This window comes from Salvelinus alpinus, chromosome 2 (genome assembly GCF_045679555.1).
Source record: "Salvelinus alpinus chromosome 2, SLU_Salpinus.1, whole genome shotgun sequence".
Classification (NCBI taxonomy): domain Eukaryota; kingdom Metazoa; phylum Chordata; class Actinopteri; order Salmoniformes; family Salmonidae; genus Salvelinus; species Salvelinus alpinus.
The window spans coordinates 39625741-39646783 of NC_092087.1; the positions used below are offsets into that span (position 1 = coordinate 39625741).

The 21043-nt window shown below is 39.8% G+C and overlaps 2 protein-coding genes across 4 annotated transcripts in view; one reads left to right on the top strand and one right to left on the bottom strand.

Moving 5' to 3' along the window:
- LOC139560546 (RNA-binding motif, single-stranded-interacting protein 2-like) overlaps window positions 1–8150 on the top strand; it is a 56130-nt gene extending 47980 nt beyond the window's left edge. For 2 of the 3 annotated variants that reach the window (XM_071377433.1, XM_071377415.1), the window contains exons 6-14: window positions 568–647; window positions 1074–1183; window positions 1425–1468; window positions 1747–1840; window positions 2044–2094; window positions 2385–2495; window positions 2778–2855; window positions 3256–3343; window positions 3816–8150. In XM_071377433.1, the coding sequence (XP_071233534.1) occupies window positions 568–647; window positions 1074–1183; window positions 1425–1468; window positions 1747–1840; window positions 2044–2094; window positions 2385–2495; window positions 2778–2855; window positions 3256–3336 (649 nt within the window). In that variant the 3' untranslated portion in view covers window positions 3337–3343; window positions 3816–8150. Of the gene's footprint in view, window positions 1–567; window positions 648–1073; window positions 1184–1424; window positions 1469–1746; window positions 1841–2043; window positions 2095–2384; window positions 2496–2777; window positions 2856–3255; window positions 3344–3800 lie in introns of all 3 variants that reach the window. The other variant, XM_071377423.1, reaches the window with a different exon arrangement.
- Window positions 8151–8244: 94 nt separating this feature from the next.
- LOC139560560 (protein lifeguard 2-like) lies at window positions 8245–21043 on the bottom strand. The gene is made up of 12 exons (XM_071377447.1): window positions 20556–21043; window positions 14964–15018; window positions 14199–14266; window positions 13901–13965; window positions 13729–13782; window positions 11874–11927; window positions 11545–11584; window positions 11382–11419; window positions 11088–11175; window positions 10719–10814; window positions 10112–10165; window positions 8245–9926 (listed from the first exon to the last, which is right to left on the bottom strand). Exons 1-12 carry the CDS (start codon window positions 20604–20606, stop codon window positions 9777–9779), a joined length of 813 nt encoding a protein of 270 aa, XP_071233548.1. The 5' UTR covers window positions 20607–21043; the 3' UTR covers window positions 8245–9776.

Sequence of the window (21043 nt, forward strand, 5' to 3'; positions counted from 1 at the left end):
CCTCTGAGTTTTCACCATAATTGTAAAGCCCTAGTTATGTTGTTGCATTGACAAAGTCATTTCTGAAGATTATTATTTATTTGATGTGATTAGTGATTCATTTTAAGGTAAAAACAAAAAAACGGTCCCTCATTTTAAGGTCAACCTTGTTTTGTGAACTTAACTCTCGTTTTAATATGGTGAAACTGTTCCTTTTTAAATAATTTCTTCAAATGAAACATTGAACATATAATAGTCAAATCATAGTGTAAAAGCAGGTTAGCTGGTTCTTCTCTTTTTGGACATTTTGTGGTGGAAAACTACCCTGTTACTTTATTTGGCACTTAATTGGCACTCACTAGAGCATTTGTTTTTTAAGTTGATACCTCTTGATATGGCAGAATGTTCAAATTAGGTGAAATAATAGGTGAAATAAAATACAAAAATGATCCAAGTTACACTACTCAAAAGGCACCTAATTGGTGGAATGATCCATTAGCAGCCATAGGTACATGCTATATCAGCAGCAACAGGGGTCACACCAGGGTCTCTCTGATTAATGGGCTTGAATGTTTGACTGTGTTTCAGGATGGAGTCCACAGAAAAGTGCGAAGCCATTATTCAACATTTTAATGGGAAATTTATTAAGACTCCACCAGGAGTTCCAGGTGAGCAGATCTCTCTACCTGTCTCATCTATGTGTTCTCCACCATGCCCAGATGTTATGATACCACATGATCCTCAGTTATTTACTTCAGATGGCAGATCGAGAGCTGTATCCAGAAACAATTGCTATCCCCTACCCCCTAAAAACTTTCAGAGATCTGAGAGGATTGGACAGGTATAAGCAATATGGCAAAAACTTCCATCTGTCAGAGGGCAATGTGGAGATAACACCATATTGCTTAAACCTATTGAATCCCCTCAGATCTCCACAAGTATCTAGAAGTTAGGGGCTAGGGGTTTTGTCTGAACAGGGCCTTGGTCTCTGATCCCAGGCTCCTGGTTTCCCCCCTCAACTCTTCCACTGGATTGTTATTCCTTGCCTCCTACAGAATTCCCCCTCTGATTCCATCAGTTTCTCTCTCCCACAGTGCCCCCGGAACCATTATTGTGCAAGTTTGCAGACGGGGGACAGAAAAAGAGGCAGAATCAGGGGAAGTACCTTCAGAATGGCAGGCCCTGGGCAAGGGATGGAGAGACGGTGAGAGGCTTGATTTCACGGGTGGAGGCATTCATGAATTGCCTTTTTGGAATTAGAGACTGCATGTTCTAAATAAGGTCATTGTCAAAGCAAGAGAGAGCTGGAATCTGATCTCACAGAGATAGGATTGTGTGTCTAACCCTAAACATTCTTAACCTAACTAAACATTCTATTTGTGCATATCTGTGATTATGTGACCTTCATGGCTTTTTATTCTGAGTTCTTTGTGTTGTTGTCCCAGGGAGGGATGACGTTAGCATATGACCCCACAGCCTTACAGAATGGGTGAGTACAGAGAGACAAAAATAGTCAGCCCACCCCCAAAAAAACATCAGTCAGGAGTTCTGTCCCTGTTAAACAGAGACACCTGGTGGATGCAGGAGGCATTACACCACTAGTTTATTTTATTGAGCTGTAGTTTTAACTGAAAGTTCAATCATTTTATAATAACTTTCATGCGCAAGCCATTATACATTCTTATTATTTATGCTCATTCATTTTAGAGTAAATCCTTTGTAAGAATTGTTCTGACATGCATGTCTTGATGTGTGTATGTTGTGCAGGTTCTATTCGTCACCCTACAGTCTGACCCCAAACCGGATGATCGCCCAAACGTCCCTCTCTCCCTACATGCATTCACCAGTCTCATCTTACCAGGTCAGACATAGAACACACACACACACACACCATCACCAAACCGCCATTCACAAACACACGAAGGAGGAAATCTCTGTAGCCATTGGAGCTATGTCATTGTTATTGTTATTTGTAATTCCTGTCCGGATTCAGATTTCATCTCTACTCATTCCCCTGTGTGTTTCTGTGTAAAGATCCTGTGTTTTCCTCTTCTCTCTCTCCAGCTACATAGTCCCTCCTGGATGCACCACCAGTCGTACCTCATGCAGCCTGCAGTGAGTAGTAAATAGTATTCTCTACCTCTGCTGCTAAAGTTTCCTCCTTACTATTCCCTCCACATTTGGTTAGCTTGAAGTTCTGCTCATCTATCTCTCTCGCTCTTATTCTCTTTGTCATTCTGTCTCTATTTATATTCCTCTCTATCTTCTCTTCCCCTCTCTCCCTCTATCTCTCTGTCACTCTCTACAATCATGTCTCTGATTTATTGGCTTACTGTCCTTCTCTTTTCTCTCTTCCTCTCTCCACTTATCTCTGTCTCCACTCACCCTCTTTCTCTCCCTCCCAGGGCACAGTCCTGACTCCAACCATGGACCATGCCATGTCTATCCAGCCCACCTCCATGATGGGCCCCATGACCCAGCAGCTCAGCCACCTATCTCTGGGCAGCACAGGCACGGTTAGTACCCTACAGATACCCACTCCATCTCCCCCTCCACTCCCTTCAACACCCCACAGATACCCCCTCTCCTTTGGTCCCTTAGTCTCATCTCAAGACTAAAACACATTGAACGAACCTGAATGGAGTTAAGGTCAATCGAGTTGTACTGAATTGCAGTTGAAAGTGAAAAGAAAAGCAGTTGCCTATGTCTCAGCTGCATGATGTTGTGGGGCCTGTTGACGTTGGATCTCTACACAGTAATAATGACTGATGGTTTCTTCTCTTCTCATCCTGTCACAGTATATGCCTGCCAACACTATGCAGGGGACATACATCCCCCAGTACCAACCAGTGCCTCCCTCCAGTGTCCCTGTAGAGGTAAGACCCGAACCAACACCAGAAGCATTAACTATGCGGAACTAATTAAAGGGATACTTCCGAATTTTGGCAATCTACTTTATCTACTTCCCCAGAGTCAGATGAACTTGTGGATACCATTTTTATGTCTCTGCGTGCTGTTAGCGCTCGTAGAAATTACCAACTAGAGTTAGCACAATGACTGGAAGTCTATGGTAACTGATAACATGCTAGTTGATATCATAGACTTCCATTCATTGCGCTAACGCTAGTTAGCATTGGCTCGCGAAACTAAACTACCTCTAACTTCCTTCATACAGGAATCCTGAAGTATTCCTTTAAAGGGATGACATTAGGGTGTTTCTTTCAACTCAGGGACCTATTAATACTGTTCCACTCCATTTCCTTCCTTTTATTGAAGGAGAACGGAGGACAACAGCAACAGGTTGCTATGGAGACACCTGCAGAACACACAAACTACTCCTACCAGCACACCAAGTGAAGCTAAGGTAGGTTTATGTCAAACATCAAGTCTATAAATAAAGTAGTCAAACGTTTAGTATTTGGTCCCATTTTTTGGGCATACAATATTGCTCAGTATTTGAATTATTTACTTTATACAGTCATTATTGATAATCTTTATCAAGGGTGTTAATATTTTCGTTCCACACTGTATTTGCTAACTTAGTTTCGGGGTACATTACTACTTATTTCTTGTTCCTCCCTACTAGCTCCATGTCAGAACATTGCATGTAGGAGCCAATTTGTTAGTTCACAAAAAAATCAAAAGCGTGTCAGATATTGACCACCTTAAAGAAAATGTAAAAAATTCTGAGTGAACTTATTGATCAGCATTCTGGAAATATACTGATTTACACAGATAAATAATGATATGGAAAGTATGTAGACTTATGAAATATTGTATGTTACATCTATTATGTAAAAGGTGTAGTGTGACAGAGGTAGGTATGTGTGTTGCAGCTCGGGGTCAGGAGGCCATCTTGCTGACTGAACCACAGAGGGTTGGTTCTCTACAAGAAGATAACAGAGCTCTGTTAGCACCAGACTTGAACACCGTTGACAAAAGGAATACGTGTGTGCTTTGAAAAAGAAGTTGACATGCTTATTTTGTCTGGACTTTTCCTCTCTCTTCTTCAAGAGTCAATCAGCCAAAGGTGGGAGCCTTCTGCAATGGAAGCTTTGATCTCTTTTGATAACTGAAAAAATAAACAAAGTAAAACAAGGAAACAAATTTGGAAAGGGGGAAATGACACAGAACGTTATTTTTGTGCACGTAAAATAACAAATTCTTATTTTTTAAAAGCATTCTGGAGTTTCAGAGTGGTAAAAGGAAAAGAATTACAACACAATGTGTCTTTTATTTTTTGGTAAAATATGCAAACTTTAATTTTATTTTTTTTATGTCTGTTTTTTGACATTCTATTCACAGCAGTTTGACAATATTTTGTACATAAAAAAATATACTAATACACATTTAGTTGGTTTAATGTTTTAGTGTAGGATACTTTTAAGTACGGAAAATGCAAAACAAACCGTTTAAAGCTACTTCTCCCTAAAACTAATCCAGTAAGGCAAAGTTCAGTTAACTCACTGGCAGATGGTAACATCAATTATTTATAGATGATTTAAAATTAAGTCAAACTTAAACCTTATAAAGCATTCACTCATAAACACTCAGAATTTGTTTTGAGCAGAGGACAATCATGATCATTCTTATTTATATGTACATCATAGTTCTATTTTTAGATATTTAGTAATATTCAAACATGTCACTTGCTTTTGTGTAAATTTTATTTAATAAAATTCCTTATTTAACAAATCTGGTAAATGCCAAACACTGGCAATAAACATGATACCACTTAGAAAATAATGAATACATGTTAAATAGGAGCTAAATGATTTAAAAAAGTAAGCACATTTGATATTGCTGTAAAACTTTCTTATGAGAAGAAAATTAACTATTGTTTTTTTTAGGGTATCATGTAATATGACGTATCCAAATGTCACCTTCTGTCTCAAAAAACTTGAGACAAAATGAATTGTTATAATATTATTCAACATTTAATAAATTAATTACTATACTATACAATCTTATAAGGTAAAGTAATACCGTGCATAAAATGCAAACTCTTTTGACATTATTACCTACATTTATTCACTGAAAATGTTATTGGATTCTTAGATCGTATAATAAATATTATACAAAATAATTATTATACAAAATACTTGACTTGGTTTGTGCTAGAGTCCATGTCACACCAGTGTCCATAAGAAGTGGTTTGAAGCGGTTTTGTTCTGGTAGTTGTTCAGATGTCTATAGGGAATTTCACCTTTTGTACAAAGTAGACAGACAAGTAAGTGGACATGCCGTAGTTTTGAGCAGGTGGGTTACTATGAAATATGTGTGCAAAATAGCTCAAACAAGTCAATTAAAAAGCAAAGCAATGAGGGGAGAAGTAGGACTAAGAAGAGTCCTTAAGAGTCCTTTGTTGTTGAGAAAGGGAGCTGCAAGTCTTTCTCATGCTGCTGTTGTCTCCTGAGTTTTAATTCCTGACTGTCAATGAATTTGATAAAACAATTTGTAGAAAGAAGTAAAGTATGTTTTCTCTTTTGGGCGTTCACTTGAACCCTTCTGAGCTGTCATGCCTTTTGTTTTCTTTGTTGTTGATTTTGTTGTTATAAAACGTGTTTTTGATGTATTTTATTTTCAAAAGATTTTAGATTTTAGCAGTAGGGAAAAAGTTTAGATTTTAGATTTTATTTTATTTTTTAAGAGATTCATAGGATTTTTTTTATCGTGTTGAGTTTGTGCGTTTGCACATGGTCCATGCAAACTAAAAGATGATTTTATGTTTTTTTATGTTTCTTCACATTCATTTCTGTTCCAGAGCACTGAGTTGTTCAATATGATATTGTTTTTCAGGCCTGTGTGAAATAGGTTTTAACTGAAACACGTCCACGTTTATCCTAGAGACACTCAATGAAACTCAATGACAACCATGCCCTCCAGCTCAGACCAGTCCAGTGGAGATGTACATCTAGTCTAGTGTAAACGCATTCTATTGTATCTGTCAGAGAAAATGAGGCTGTTATCCAGAAAACACCTAACATAATATGAAAGGGCTGGTAAAAAGTGTCCCATAACAAACTGTTCCACAGAAGATAACTAAACCTTGGATGAATTGTTTCTTGTTTCAACAAAGACAAAAATGCGTAAACTTGGCGGATTTCGTTAGAAATTCCGACCAAAGTATGTCTAAGCCTTAACTGTAACCAGGCAGATTAGCCCTATTTAAGAAGGGGAATCCTCTTTCTCCTCATTGAAGGCTATTCAGTTTCAGTTACGGTTGAGGGTATGGCAAAGAACAGTTCATACAGATGCAATCAATATCAGATGTTATATTGACATAATATTATACAGGGCTGAGTTTAACCAGCCTAGTGTTACCCTAGTAAACATCCCCCCATCACACTGGATCTTGGGTTTTTGCCATTTTTCAGTATTAATGACATCACATATACTGTTTCTTCTTCCTTCCCTATCTCTATACCTCGGTCCTCGCCCTACAAAACGTTGTTCATTATTATTTATGTCTGCAACACCAAAGATGATGAAGCCATCCACCTGTCAGCAAAGCTATCTGTCAGAGTATCTGTCTTGGAGAACATGTCTCTCTCATCCATATTGGCATACAAAGCTAAAGTAATGCTATAGTAACATCTTCGCAAAGTGGCAGTTCCCTGGTAAGTGGTGAACAAGCAATATGTTTCCTTTGGGTTCTGAATGAATGTATTGTTGAATAGAGATCCATAGATGTGTGCTTCATTTATCGACATATGCTTGTTTCGGTTTGGTACATCCAGCTGAAGACCAGTATATGGTACTGTATCTTTAATACAGAGAACAGGGCAATGGGTCTACTTAGCTTTTTTAGTGTTGATGAGGAGAGCTCAGCATTTATCTATCTTTCTGTAAATATTAGGACTATTTTCTGCTCTTTTTTTAGGTTGAACTCATGTCAAGACCATTGTTTGTTCCTGTTTCCACCTTTGTTGATGTGAGTGTTTTGTTGATGTCTTGTGATCTGTCCAGATAATACAAAAGTGAATACTTACACGTTTTCAGATCCAGTGCACCTCATGAAGGAAAATGTCATGGTTTTATTTTCTATTGTAATAAACTGATAGTCCATGTATCAGCCATCACTTTAAATACAAAAAAAACGTGGTTTTGAAACTATGAAATGACCAGTTGTTACACTGCAGTCTGGTTCATTGAATCAGATTTTCAGATTTGACAACTTGCTTATTGCTGTTTTTTGGGGGGAGCAAATCATTATATGACACTCAATTCCTTGTGAGAATGTAGGATTAGTCAGGTAATCCATTGTGTAATGATGAATGGTGTTAAAGGGATCCAAAATCTATTGTTTGTCAGTCGTCTTCAGACCTCAAAAGCGGTATAATGTCCATCTGTTCTGTAGATCTAAATTTCAATTTTTTGAGTGGACTTTCACTTTAAGTTACAACTAGCTACAATTACCTGTAAATCGTTGTCTGGGGGAGCACATTTGAGGCTATTGTATGTTTCCCTGGTGCTTACCTTTGACAGGTATCTTATAATACCAAGGAAAATGAGCAAAAACAAGATGTGAAACAGAGGTTTCACTTGCACTTATTTTCAAACCATGCTTATGTAAAGTAAAACCCTAATACCTAGCATTATCCTGTCCTTGCTTGTTGTCCAGATCATGTAGCTTCCATGGCTTATTTCATAGTTTCAAAATGTTTTGCTGCTAAAACGGGATGTCCGAGCAGTGGATAGATGGGAGCCACACTGGTTGGTTCAAAATGTCTTACTTTGACCTAGAATATCAATAGTAGATCAGATTAAAGTATAGTTAACATTCACAAATTATACAATTACATTTGAGACACATTTTGTGAAAGTGGTACTCTTTGAGTCATTTTGTAATCTCCTGGGTAATTCGGCAGAAATCTGACATTTTGAACATACAACTGTCTCATCTCTCTCACTGCTTGTAAAACATTTCCTTATTTATACAATAACTCATTTTGTACAGTTTATTAGAGGAGAGAGGTTTTGATATTTGGTTAGTTTGTTAGTTAGCTGGCTAGCCACTCGGTTACTTTCGTCTTCCTGTGCCGATAGTTGCTCAAGTCTCTGTAACTCTTGTTTTTTATTCCTAAAAAAAAAAAAATATCTTTCTTTGTTTTACTCTTTGAATTTTAATATGTCAATGTTCTTTTTTAATTAAAAAATATGTTTTTTAATGGCTGTATCTGTGTTCCAAAAAGTTATTACCTAAATTCTTAGAATACAATTGAAAGAAAGACAAGTCAATTACATAAATTCCAAGTTTATTTTAGTGTTGAGCGAATCGTATTATGTTTGTTCAATATACATTTTTCAATGTGGTAACCAAAGTGATTGATATCCATCGAAAGGTGTAAGCTCCTTTCTCTTTGGCAGATCATAGTAACTTCCAAACACAACTTTATTGACCAAGCCTTGACATTGTAATAATGATACTGCATTCAAAAGGCTATACATTAACCTTACAGAGGAGTCACAATAGAACTTGCAACTGATAAACCAATTGTAGGATCTAATATGATCGTTCTTTCAACTTCTTCCCTTTTGATTTGAAGTAATTCTGTATGTATCTGTGTAGCTAAACGTGCATAAAAGCAATCCGTACAAGATACAGAGCCTTCATGCCCATATAGAAACTACTCTAATCACATTGTAGTTTGGAAAATATTATCTTTCCATACCTGGAAGTTCCAGTATGTAGTTCCAAGCTGGAACCTTAGCAATGTGTTTGATCCAGATCAGAATCTGTAAACATTTACAAAATAACTGACAATAAAATTAAATCTAGGAAACACATCTGAAGATACTCTGTCATATCAAAACTATAGTTAAGACAATTAAACTCAACCCTGCTGAGTTCCAAAGATTTCCTGAATCAATATGATAGTTTAGGAAAACAGGAAAGAGGTATATTTACAGAAAGATAGCATGCTTTAAAGATACAGTATCAATGTTTACTTGTTTTTTTCTTCTTTGTGCTGAGTTGATGACAGACAAGAACCAGAAATCGGTTTCCCTGAAGACTAGAAAGAACAATAAGTTAAAGTATTATACTGTTTTAGTATTAGATCAGTGTCACCAACATTCTGGGACTCAAAATGTTAATGCTATTTATCGTTATGTGCTTTTGTAACCATCATTTCCTAACACAGAGCAGAAGACAAACACACTACTTACTTACTGTAAGTGCCCTTTTAAGTAATGGCCAGGTTTGTTGTTTCCCAAAGCTGACCTGCTCTCCAACTGTTCACCATAAATAAGGTGAGGTATGCAATCTCGGCACTCAGAACCAAATCTTTTAAAGGTAAACAGCCTGTCAGGACAAGAGACTATGGTATGTGAGAAATATCCTATTTTTTTTATCACAGAAGAGACAGGGTTGTTTGAGAAGAAGACAGAAATGAAAGAAGCTCTTAAAGACATCCTCCAGTTATTTTTTTACTTTTACTGTTGAAAAGCGATATCCCAAGTGTAAATACAGTAAAGTACACACAATAAAGGGTAAAAAATATATATGTTTTGAGAAAAATAGTGTTTTTTAGACATAACTACGAATTTCAAGGAGTAGGACATAACTGGACAACCTTTTGAGATGTGCCTTTTGTTCAGTAAATCAGGTGTTAAATGAGGTGAAAAGGCGACTGGAGTGGCACTTTAAGTTCTAAGGTTGAGGGAGATTGGACTGAGAGAGTGTAGTGAGCCAAAACACCCATGTGGTCCAAATGAGAAATAGACAGACATCTAGTTTGATAGATGTTTTTAGGTTCCCAACAGATTGAGAGACAGACGGGTAGACAGATTTATCAGTCACGGCCCCCTCCAAAACATGACAGTAGGAAGCTGAACAGGTTTACTATGTCCAGGTATAGGTTCAGGGTGGCAAAGACATATTCCTCTGGACTCATAGTGTAGCGCTTGTTGCCTATCAGCAGCTGGGTGTCAAACGCCAGAAACTAAGAGAGAAAGAGAGAGTGGAGGGAGGGAGGGAGGGAGGGAGGGGGGGTTGAGATCAAACCATTTCGCTACAGACTGTAACCCAATGATTAGGGCCAGGAATTTGTCTTGACCATGTGACCTTGACCAGGAAAAACTCTGGGCCTTCCCAATGATGAATGCGTGTAGAATATCTGCCACTCACCAGAGTGAAGAGGATAGCTCCTATCACAGCGTAGATGGCTTGTAACCAGGGCACCTGTGTCGGACAGTAAGAATTTTATCAAACAATCCTAATGAGGATAGGCCACCAATCTAGGAAAGACACTGGCTTATAATCATCTCACAACATTAAAGGGACACTTCAGGATTTTGGTAATGAAGCCCTTTATCTACTTCTCCAGAGTCAGATGAACTCATGAATACCATTTTTATGTCTCTGTGTCCAGTATGCAGGAAGCTCACAAAATTACCTCTAACTTCCTGCATAATGGACGCAGAAACGTAAAAATTATATCCATGAGTTTACCTGACTGGGAAATAACATAAAGGGATTCATTGTCAAAATCCTGAACTATCCCTTTAAAGGAATACCCAGGACTAATCAATCTTGTACATGTTAGTCTCTACCCACCCAAATAGGGCGAGTGAGGGCCAAAAGCCTTACTCTATATATAAACTCACTATCAGTCCCTCACAACTATTCTTATCGCCTTCTGGAAAGGTACACATCACGCCATCATGTGACCTAATTGTCCTTATTTACAGTGTCAGCTGTTAATGGAAGCTAAGCAGGCAGACGGGCTACTTACATATCCGAAGGGGATGACGATGGAGAGTATGATGCAACAGAACAGCATGACCATGGTCAGGACAAACAGGACTCCCTGGTAGGAGGTGAAGTCAATCTACAGTAGGAAACAAGGGAGAGAGAATAGGGGTGTGTTGTTAAACTGCACACATGATCTATCTGATTGCAGCATATTCAGAAGAAAACAATTTAACAAAAGATTGCACTGATACATAGGGTTAGGAGTTTTTCCTGGTCAGGTCATGTGGTAAAGTAAAACTCCTGGCCCTAGTGATACATACTAATTTCATTCATAACTATTTACGTTATCTGTATGTTTTTATTTCAATGAGTAGGAAGCTTGTGTGGTGATTGGGGTCATTTTTATCACCTTGGTCTGGAAGCTGAAGATGGTGACAGACATACACACCAGAGCAGTGATGCCTAGACACAGGACCACTGACTTGGTGTTGTAGAAGCTGGAGAAACAGAGTTGGTTAATCCATCAACCATTCATCCTACCCATACTTTGTAGATGTTGATAGATGTGTTAATTCATTCTTATCGTATCATAAATAATTGATGTCAACATTTTAGCCCCTAACTAACTCGGTTGAATGCATGACTGGGTATCCCCCTTTCCTTTTCCCTTTCCCCACACACACAATAAACACAAGTCATTTACCTGGACACAAAGCCCATCATGCAGGCCAGGCTGAGAGTCTGAGAACAGACAGAACAGAGACAAACACAGAGCAGAGTCAATCAGGTGCACAGACAGGTAGGGTGAGTATTGAGTACATGCTATTCTCTCTATTTGTTTAATATTTGTTACTCATCATACTCACAAAGAGAGCCAGCAGAACAAGGTTCCAGGGAAACTGTCTCCTATTATAGAGATACAGACAATTCAGGTTGGTGAATTCACTCTATAATATTGCAAGTTATCATTTACAATGGACGATCACAACCATTATCTAGGAATAATGTTATAAATACATTACTGTGTTATACACCTGCTTAATGTGTAATAAGTGTTGGTGTTCATGTGTATTAAAACTACATTCACTATTTGATTTAGTGAATATTACATCTGTTTTTTGATATGACTGTCGAGATTTGATGTAAGTGCAGTGTACTACCCAGATTGTAATTTTCATAGGAGGGAAACTCTTACCTGATTTGTTCACCACAGCAGTTCAATGCGATGTAGGTGGTCAAGAACATCATGCTGTTAAAAAGCAAAAAGAGCAAAAAGTTCATTATTAACACAATTACATAGCTAATCACCCCCTTCCCGTTACCCACCGGCCCACCATTTGCGCGTTCACGCGCGCAGCCGCCATATGCACAAGTCTCCCAAACCTGAGGGAGTGAAAATGATAGAGGGTGTAGGGGCTAATTAGTAGTCTGGCTAACACCTAATTCAAAGTCCTCCTGACTTCAGAGGCTGGAAAGGCTGTTTTGATGCTGTTGGCGTGATGCGTCGATAATGAAGAGTGCTGTGCTTTTACTGGTTGGTGCTCCTCTGTGTCTGTCTCACTAAAACACCCACAGGCACGAGTGATGCTCGGGTTGACTCATAACAAGCAAGAAGCAGAGATGAAAGAGGAAAGACAAAGAGAACTTTACCAGTGTCAACTAGACTGGAGAATTCAATCTATCAATTCATTACATTATTCTGGTGAGCAAGGGTTTCTTTAGTCTTCTAGGGCAACAAGTAATGCCAGAAGAGAAGCTGCATTTATCTAATTATAGACACGTTGACTAACAAATAGCCTACCATATGTCAGAAATGATAAGCAGAAACATAGGCCTATCTAAAAAAAGGCCTGTCAAAAAATAGTTCCGCCATCTGACTGTACAGCGCATTTTTCTATATTTGCCTCAGGCCTCAGATTTTCACTTTATCACATATAGTTGGGCGGTTGTGGATGGGTTATTAGCAATTGCGGGCAGGTGTGGGTGAACAAACAGCTGACCTGCACATCACTAACATGCACAGCCACATAGCCCCAGCGCACTGCCCCCTTCCATTACAATGGCTGGATTTTCAAATCCAAACAACCAGAGGTCTCAACACCCGAGGAAAAATGTAGATGTATGATATATTTGAGGGAACAAATCAATGTGTCGGCTCAATTTCTGAGCGAATACTGTATTTACAAAGGCCTCCTGTCCAGACCAGTGTGTGAGCTCTCCGGGTGCTGTGAGTCACGTCAGCCAGGCTAATAGACCCTCAGATAGCACAGATAGCACTTAGCTACACTAAAGATTGTCTACTATATTGACAAGATATTTGAGTGACCGCTCTAACAATGGAAATACATGTCATCAAAGAAGGAATGCAGGCGGGACTCCGATATAAAGTAATTTTTTGGTAAGATGCGGAAATACCACGTGCGTCCACTTATATCAGTGCATTCTTAATAACCTATCCATTATGAAACTTATATTAGATCAAATAAGCCTCACGTAGCAAATTAGCAATTACATTTTTGTTGACCAAATTCGGCGGCCCTCATTGACCTCCATAGAAAAACTCCTCACTTCGTGGGCTTATTTTCGTGCACAGATTTTGGGTCGAGTAAAATGTCTCGCTTTGCCTCTTCCTATCTGGCTACGCTGAGCGAAGTGGTATCCCATAACGCAGCAATTTGTTTTTGAGTTTGCTCTATACAAAATAATGGAGGCTTGTATTTCTTTGTGTCTGATTTAGAATAATATTAAATACTGTTACTGAGGTTTATATCTTGTAACAGGGGGAATTTTCTCATTTGAAAGTCCTGCTAATTTTATTATTGAAATGTCGAACATGAATTCCATCATTCAAGTCACGAGTGTGTCCCAAAGTTGAAGGGTTTATTTGATCCCCTCACCAATCTTGAAGTCACCCTCAGAGTTTCGTCAGCAACACGTGACAACGGAGGGCCCTGCAAGCAAGTTGGTAGGGTTGAGGGGCTGGTTTGGGATTCACTGTCTAGTTGAGGAAAAGTCAGGACATGTCAATCAAGATGTTAGTTGTCACTTACTAGGAACACATGTACAGGTGGGGGTGTGTCTGAATGTAGAACCTCACTGGTGCACTGTGGAGAAATGAGAGAATGTTACACTATGTAGAGTACACACACACTCAATGTTCATCAAATGTATTGGATATTTATGTTTTGGATATATTTGCAATGTATTGGAAATGATACATACCAGAATGTGAAGAGAGCAACAATGGCCACAGTCACAAAGAATTGGATCATCAGGATGGCATAGACCTATAAGGATACATAGAGGTGGAATAAGAGGGGACGGCCCAGATACACCCTCAAAATACCATACTACATGCTAGATCATGCATGTAGTAACATGGGTGACATGCTTAGAAAAGTCTGTGTAGCTCAGTGACAGTAATATCATTATCTGGAAGGATAACGGAAGACTAAAACAAGTGTTTCTTATTGGACGAGTGGTTCTTCTAAGTTCAGGCGGTCCCTCGCTGTTTCAGTACCTTTCTGATGAAGATCCTCCTGACGGCCTGGTCGTCCCAAGAGAACTGGGTTTGCATCTCCTCATAGTCTGACAGGGAGGGAAGACGGAGAGCTAAACATCTTGTTATAACAGCAGATGTGTAAAGATTCAACACTGACATTTACATGTTACATCACTTAGCAGACGCTCTTATCCAGAGCGACTTACAGGAGCAATTACGGTTAAGTGCCTTGCTCAAGGGCACATTGACAGATTTTTCGACTAGTCAGCTCGAGGGTTCAAACTAGCAATCTTTCAGTTACTGTCCCAATGCTCTTAACCGCTTGGCTACCTGCCACCCTGGTTACACCACACGCTAAAATGTTGGCGGCAGGTAGCCTGGCGGGTAGGAGCGTTTGGCCAGTAACCAAAAGGTTGCTGGATCGAATCCCCAAGCTGACAAGTAAAAAATCTGTAATTTTTCCCCTGAGCAAGGCAGTTAACCCACTGTTCCCCGGGCGCCAATGACGTGGATGTTGATTAAGGCAGCCCACCGAACCTCTCTGATTCAGAGGGGTTGGGTTAAATGCGGAAGACACATTTCAGTTGAATGCATTCAGTTGTACAACTGACTAGGTATTCTCCTTTCCTGCCCATTTGTCTTTGTTCTATAGTAAGGTGGTTGGTGTGCGTCCGGCAGTAGAAGACCACTGCATGCTGTAGCCAGAAAGGTGTCCATTGATAGAAGGGGATGAGATATCCTGTGTAACTGACTAGTTGAGATACAAAGATGTTTTGCTATTACCTGCAGAAGCCTCTTCATAGCTGGGTGGGTGTTCTTTGCCTGTCCTTGGAGACAGCTGAGTATATGGTGCGATACACAAATGATCAGAGATACCAGTCTTTATACATTGAGCCCAAAAGTATTGTGACAGGGACAATTCTGCTGTTGTTTTGGCTCTGTACTCGAGCACTTTGGATTTGAAATGATATGCACAAATATAATACACCACAAAAAATGCTAACCTCCCCTGTTATTGTAAGGGTGAGAGGTCAGCATGTCTTGGGGGTATGATATCTGTGCATCTGTAACTTTGTCACTCATCATTATTCACGATTCATTCAGGATTATCTGTAATCATGTTGGCATCCACATTCACGTAGAAGTGTTTAGAAACATATTCTATTATTATTTACAATAAAAGTGACTCCACAAGCTTGATGTAGTCATTTCGTACTATGAATATGGGACCAAATACTTAACTTTTTACTACTTTAATACACATAAGTGAATTTGTCCCAATACTTGTGGTCCCCTAAAATGGGGGGACTATGTACAAGAAGTGCTGTAATTTCTAAACGGTTCACCCGATATGGATGAAAATACCCTCAAATTAAAGCTCATAGTCATTTAAATCATTTAAAGTACAGAGCCAAAAGAACAACAACATTTTCCCTGTCCCAATACTTTTGGAGCTCAATGTATGTAGTTAATGGAAACATACGACAAGTTAATGGAAACATACGTAGCTATAGCCATGAAGCATGGCTTGAAACTAACTAATATTCTATCGAGTCATGTTTTAGGTCGTGAGGTGGGAGGGGCCCCCAACCAGATCTCGCTTGGGGCCCCCAAAAGGCTAGATCCGGCTCTGCTCTCTTTTAACATAAAACTTACTTGATCCAACTCAACTTCTTTCAACTCAACTTCCTTTTGCTGCTATAAGACAAAATGGGCAAGTGAAGGATAACATGTGAAGGATAAACAATTTATAAACTTGCTATATTGTATTCTATACATGATTCTATTCATGCATTCAACTCCTTGTGATCCACTGATAATCCAGATAGGCTACACATAGTGGCCTGTATCAGTGTAAACAAACCTCCATGTTTCATCAGTGTTGAGGATAGGATAAGGATTAGGATACTCTCAGTAGGCAGCCATCTTAGTTTGGCCGACATATAGGGCGCGTTCCTCTGCCCAGGTGTTGTTGACGCATTCCAGATCTTACAACGCCTGGATAGGTAGTTTACATATCAGCTAACCACATCATATGTTATAGCAATCTTGTGCCCGACGGCACAGTCGATGACCTGGCACGAAACTATTGGTTGATGCATGCAACGTCTGAGCAGGGGAACACGACCAGAGACTTGTTTACAGTGAATGAGCATAACATTTAAGAAATAGAGAAATATTTGTCTGTCTCTCTTTCTCTCTTTTTTAGACTATAGTCTATGATGATATTCTATAGTATATCAGAGAGAAAACCACATATAATGTCTGGAATTGGAAATTCAGAACAACAACCAATTTCTGTTCACATCAGCTTTGAAATAGTAATTTGATAAGAGAGAGGAATCTTTACCTTTCCCTTAGTCATATTTGTGTCTTTTTGGCTCCCTGTAGTGTTGAATTGCTGTTGTGTATGGTGTTGTTATCCTTGTTCTTATGATGTTAATGGCTTGTCAACCTCAGTAGTAGATTTCCTTCTATATTATAAAGCTTATTTTCTCTTCTTTTTATTTTTGTATCCCTTATGTCTTTTTTCTGTCCTTTTCTTTCAGCCGTGGGACAGTAGAAGAGAGAGATTGAACTTGTTTTTACAGTGTCTGTGCTGAATCTGTGGTCACTGTGCAGATTACACCATCAAAACTCTATATAGAGCACCATTAGGAGGTTAATCCCTCTCCAACCCTGATCCCATTTACCCCCCTATCTCTGCTGTAATGAGGCCGTTCTCGCAACATCCAGGTAAGGCTTCAGCATTGAGACATGCAGGAATGTACCACTGCCTCAACCAAAGAAGGGGTGGTTGATCTGTTTGTAGTAACACTGACAAACACGTTTCCCAAAGGGCTTCAGAGCAATTAGGAGGCCCAAACCAATACACTGAATGATCAGCTGATGATCCAGGCAGGGGGAACTGGGTTGCATATCTGAATTACATGTCCTTTACAGTATATAACATACTGACCCCCATAGTAGAATTCCAGTAGTAGGAAAGGGAGCTCTGCCAGTCAAAACACATCATCCAAATCTATTTTCATAATACATTTTATAAACCTTTTATAATATCATCAATAATATCCACCTCTCTCTGTCTGACTCTCCCTCTCCCCATACCTCCCTCCCTCTATCAAGACCAGCAGTCCACCACCAATTTCACGATTCCGTGAATAGAGCTGAACATTACATTTACATTTACATTTAAGTCATTTAGCAGACGCTCTTATCCAGAGCGACTTACAAGTTGCAACATTCTAAACATAATTTCTTAGAACTTCTTTTACAATCAACCATGTATTTTTTTATATACAGTGCCTTCGGAAAGTATTCAGACCCCTTGACTTTTTTCAAATTTTGTTACTTTAGAGCCATATTCTAAAATGAATAAAAAAAAACATTTAACTCCTCAGAAATCTATAAGTATTCAGACACTTAGCTCAGGCGCATCCTGTTTCTATTGATCATCCTTGAGATGTTTCTACAACTTGATTGGAGTCCACCTGTGGTAAATTCAGTTGATTGGGCATGATCTGTAAAGGCACACACCTGTCTATATGAGATCCCACCGTTGACAGTGCATGTCAGAGCAAAAACCAAGCCATGATGTTGAAGGAATTGTCTGTAGCGCGCCGAGACAGGATTGTGTTGAGGTACAGATCTGGGGAAGGGTACCAAAATATTTCTGCAGCATTTTAGGTTTATTGTTCAAACACACGGTAATGGGTGGCTGAGCTGGACCAAAGGAAAGAACTAATATATATATATTTTTTAAACCTAAGCTAGTCTTGCCTGCTTCAAGAACAGCTAGCTAACTAACCAATAAAATATAGTGGGTGGTCCGCCCAGTTCTAACTAGGGTACTTAGACAAAGTTTTCCTACGGGTAATGTATGCCCAAGGGCGACTTGGCTTGGTATCCCCTTCTCCCACCAACAAACAAACCATACATCACAGCAATACATACTCACATGATAACGGACAATGTGAGATGTAGGCGCAAAAACAAAAGAGAGATAGCTCCAGAGACAACTGATTGGGTTTCTTTTAAACCAAAGGAAAGGGGATGTGATTGGGTAAGGGAAAAGGAGCAGGTGTGTCTTCAGATTGGCGACTGATGGCTGCCACCTGTGACTAGGGCAGAAGGAGAGAAAACAAATACACACAGGATACCTGTATCCGTAACACTCCCACCGTTAAAAGAGCAACCCTATAAGGATTGCGACCAAAGTATTTACAACAAATACTAACAAGTTTAACAAGCAAAGGCAACCTAACGAGACATACAAAAATCATACATTTTTAAAAACGAGACAAAGCATCTGCCAATACATTTTCAGAACCCTTTTTGTGGCGGATCTACAAATTATAATTCTGCACAATAAGCGCCCAACGCATAAGGCGCTGGTTCTGGTTGTACATACGATGGAGAAACACTAAGGGGTTATGGTCAGTATATACGATCACTGGTAGGGCACTGGAACCAATATATACTTCAAAGTATTGCAGCGCTAACAACAAAGCTAGAGCTTCTTGTTCGATGGTTGCATAGTTAGCCTGACATTTGTTAAACTTTCGAGAAAAATAACAAACAGGATTATCCACTCCACTCTTGTCCTGCTGCAGTAGAACAGCACCAGCACCTCTGTCACTAGCATCTACCTCAAGTTTAAACCGTTGTTCAAAATCCGGAGCAGCAAGTACAGGGGTATTACATAAGAGTGCTTCAGCAGTATCAAAAGCTACCTGACAATCAGGGGTCCACTCAAACAATCTAGCCGGACTCAAACAATCTAGCCAAGACCTTGGCATCAACAGGGCGCACCTGTCCATGGCCAACCTCTTTGCCGAGATAGGTAACCGTGGCCTTCCCAAACTCGCACTTTGCCAAGTTCAGGGTTAGAGAAGCAGCTGCCAAACGTCCACATACTACCCTTAGAGAGTTAACATGATCTGACCACGCAGACGAATAAATCACTAGATCATCAATGTAGGCACTACAATTGGGAACGCCAGCTAATACGGAGTTAACCAGTCATTGGAAAGTGGCTGGTGCATTCTGCATCAAAGGCAGAAATCTCAGAAGCACGTGAGGTTAACGGAACCTGCCAGTAACCTTTTAAAAGATCTAGAGCTGGCCGCCCGGCCAAACTACGCAATCGGGGGAGAAGGGCCTTGGTCAGGGAGGTGACAAAGAACCCGATGGTCACTCTGACAGAGCTCTAGAATTCCTCTGTGGTGATGGGAGAATCTTCCAGAAGGACAACCATCTCTGCAGCACTCCACCAATCAGGCCTTTATGGTAGAGTGGCCAGACAGAAGCCACTCCTCAGTAAAATGCACATGACAGCCCTCTTGGAGTTTGCCAAAAGGCATCTAAAGACTCTCAGACCATGAGAAACAAGATTCTCTGGTCTGACGAAACCAAGATTGAACTCTTTGGCCTGAATGCCTGGAAACCTGGCACCATCCCTACTATGAAGCATGGTGGTGGAATCATCATGCTGTTGGGTTGTTTTTCAGCGGCAGGGACTGGGAGACTAGTCAGGATTGAGGCAAAGGTGAACGGAGATCCTTGATGAAAACCTGTTCACGTGCGCTCAGGACCTCAGACTGGGGCGAAGGTTCACCTTCCAACAGGACGACGACCCTAAGCACACAGCCAAGACAATGCAGGAGTGGCTTCGGGACAAGTCTCTAAATGTCCTTGAGTGGTCCAGCCAGAGCCCGGGCTTAAACCCGATCTAACATCTCTGGAGAGACCTAAACATATCTGTGCTGCAACGCTCCCCATGCAACCTGACAGAGCTTGAGAGGATCTGCAGAGAAGAATGGGAGAAACTCCCCAAATACATGTGTGCCAAGCTTGTAGTGTCATACCCAAGAAGATTCAAGGCTGTAATTGCTGCCAAAGGTGATTCAACAAAGTACTGAGTAAAGGGTCTGAATACTTATGTAAATGTGATATTTCTATTTTTTTTTATTTTTTATAAATGAGCAAACATTTCTAAAAACCTGTTTTTGCTTTGTCATTATGGGGTATTGTGTGTAGATTGATGAGGGGAAAAAACGATTTAATCAATTTTAGAATAAGGCTGTAACCTAAAAAAATGTGGAAAAAATCAAGGGGTCTGAATACTTTCCGAAGGCACTGTATATATAACCCGTTAAATGGATAAGAAAAACACAGCTCGTGAAACAGTGACATCATGCCTTTGTGTAAGACTAGTTTAGTAACAGCCAGGTGGATTAATAAGATAAAGGTTAGGTATATCATGGACCTGAGATGACTCACACATAAAATCATAATGGGATCCACCCACAACAACCATTGATCTGGTGCTGGAACATTAATTTCTACAGAATTTAAAAAAAATACTTATCTCACCTCTGGTGTCTCTATTCCACTTCCATCGTACAGTGTCGAGATGGAAAACATCAGCCAACTATAATATGGTTATTGTAAAAAATCCCACTCTGCTCTCCAGGTTTCTCTGAATGCTCGTTGCTCCGGTATGACATAGCTTGACTGAAACTAGGAAAGCAGACAAGGTTTTCCTTTCTCACAGTTATGTCTGTGTCTGGTTGTCTTTCCTAGTCTTTGGTTGCCATCACTGTGCTTTATTACTTTGGCAATCATAAGATCTATTTAACTAGCCTCTAGAAAACTCCTTCCACTCCCCTCCTACTAAGTGTGTTGGGCACCGCCTAGAGTTTTAGACAGTACACTTCCAATGCCTAGAGGGCAGCAGAAACTAGGTTGTGTTCTGAGAGTGCCAGTAGCCGGCTTGATGTGATCCCTGATTGGTCACAGTTGTGCTTGTCAGCAGGTGATTGCAGAGTGAGAGGTGGCTTGAGTAGCCTCTGAGCCTTCCC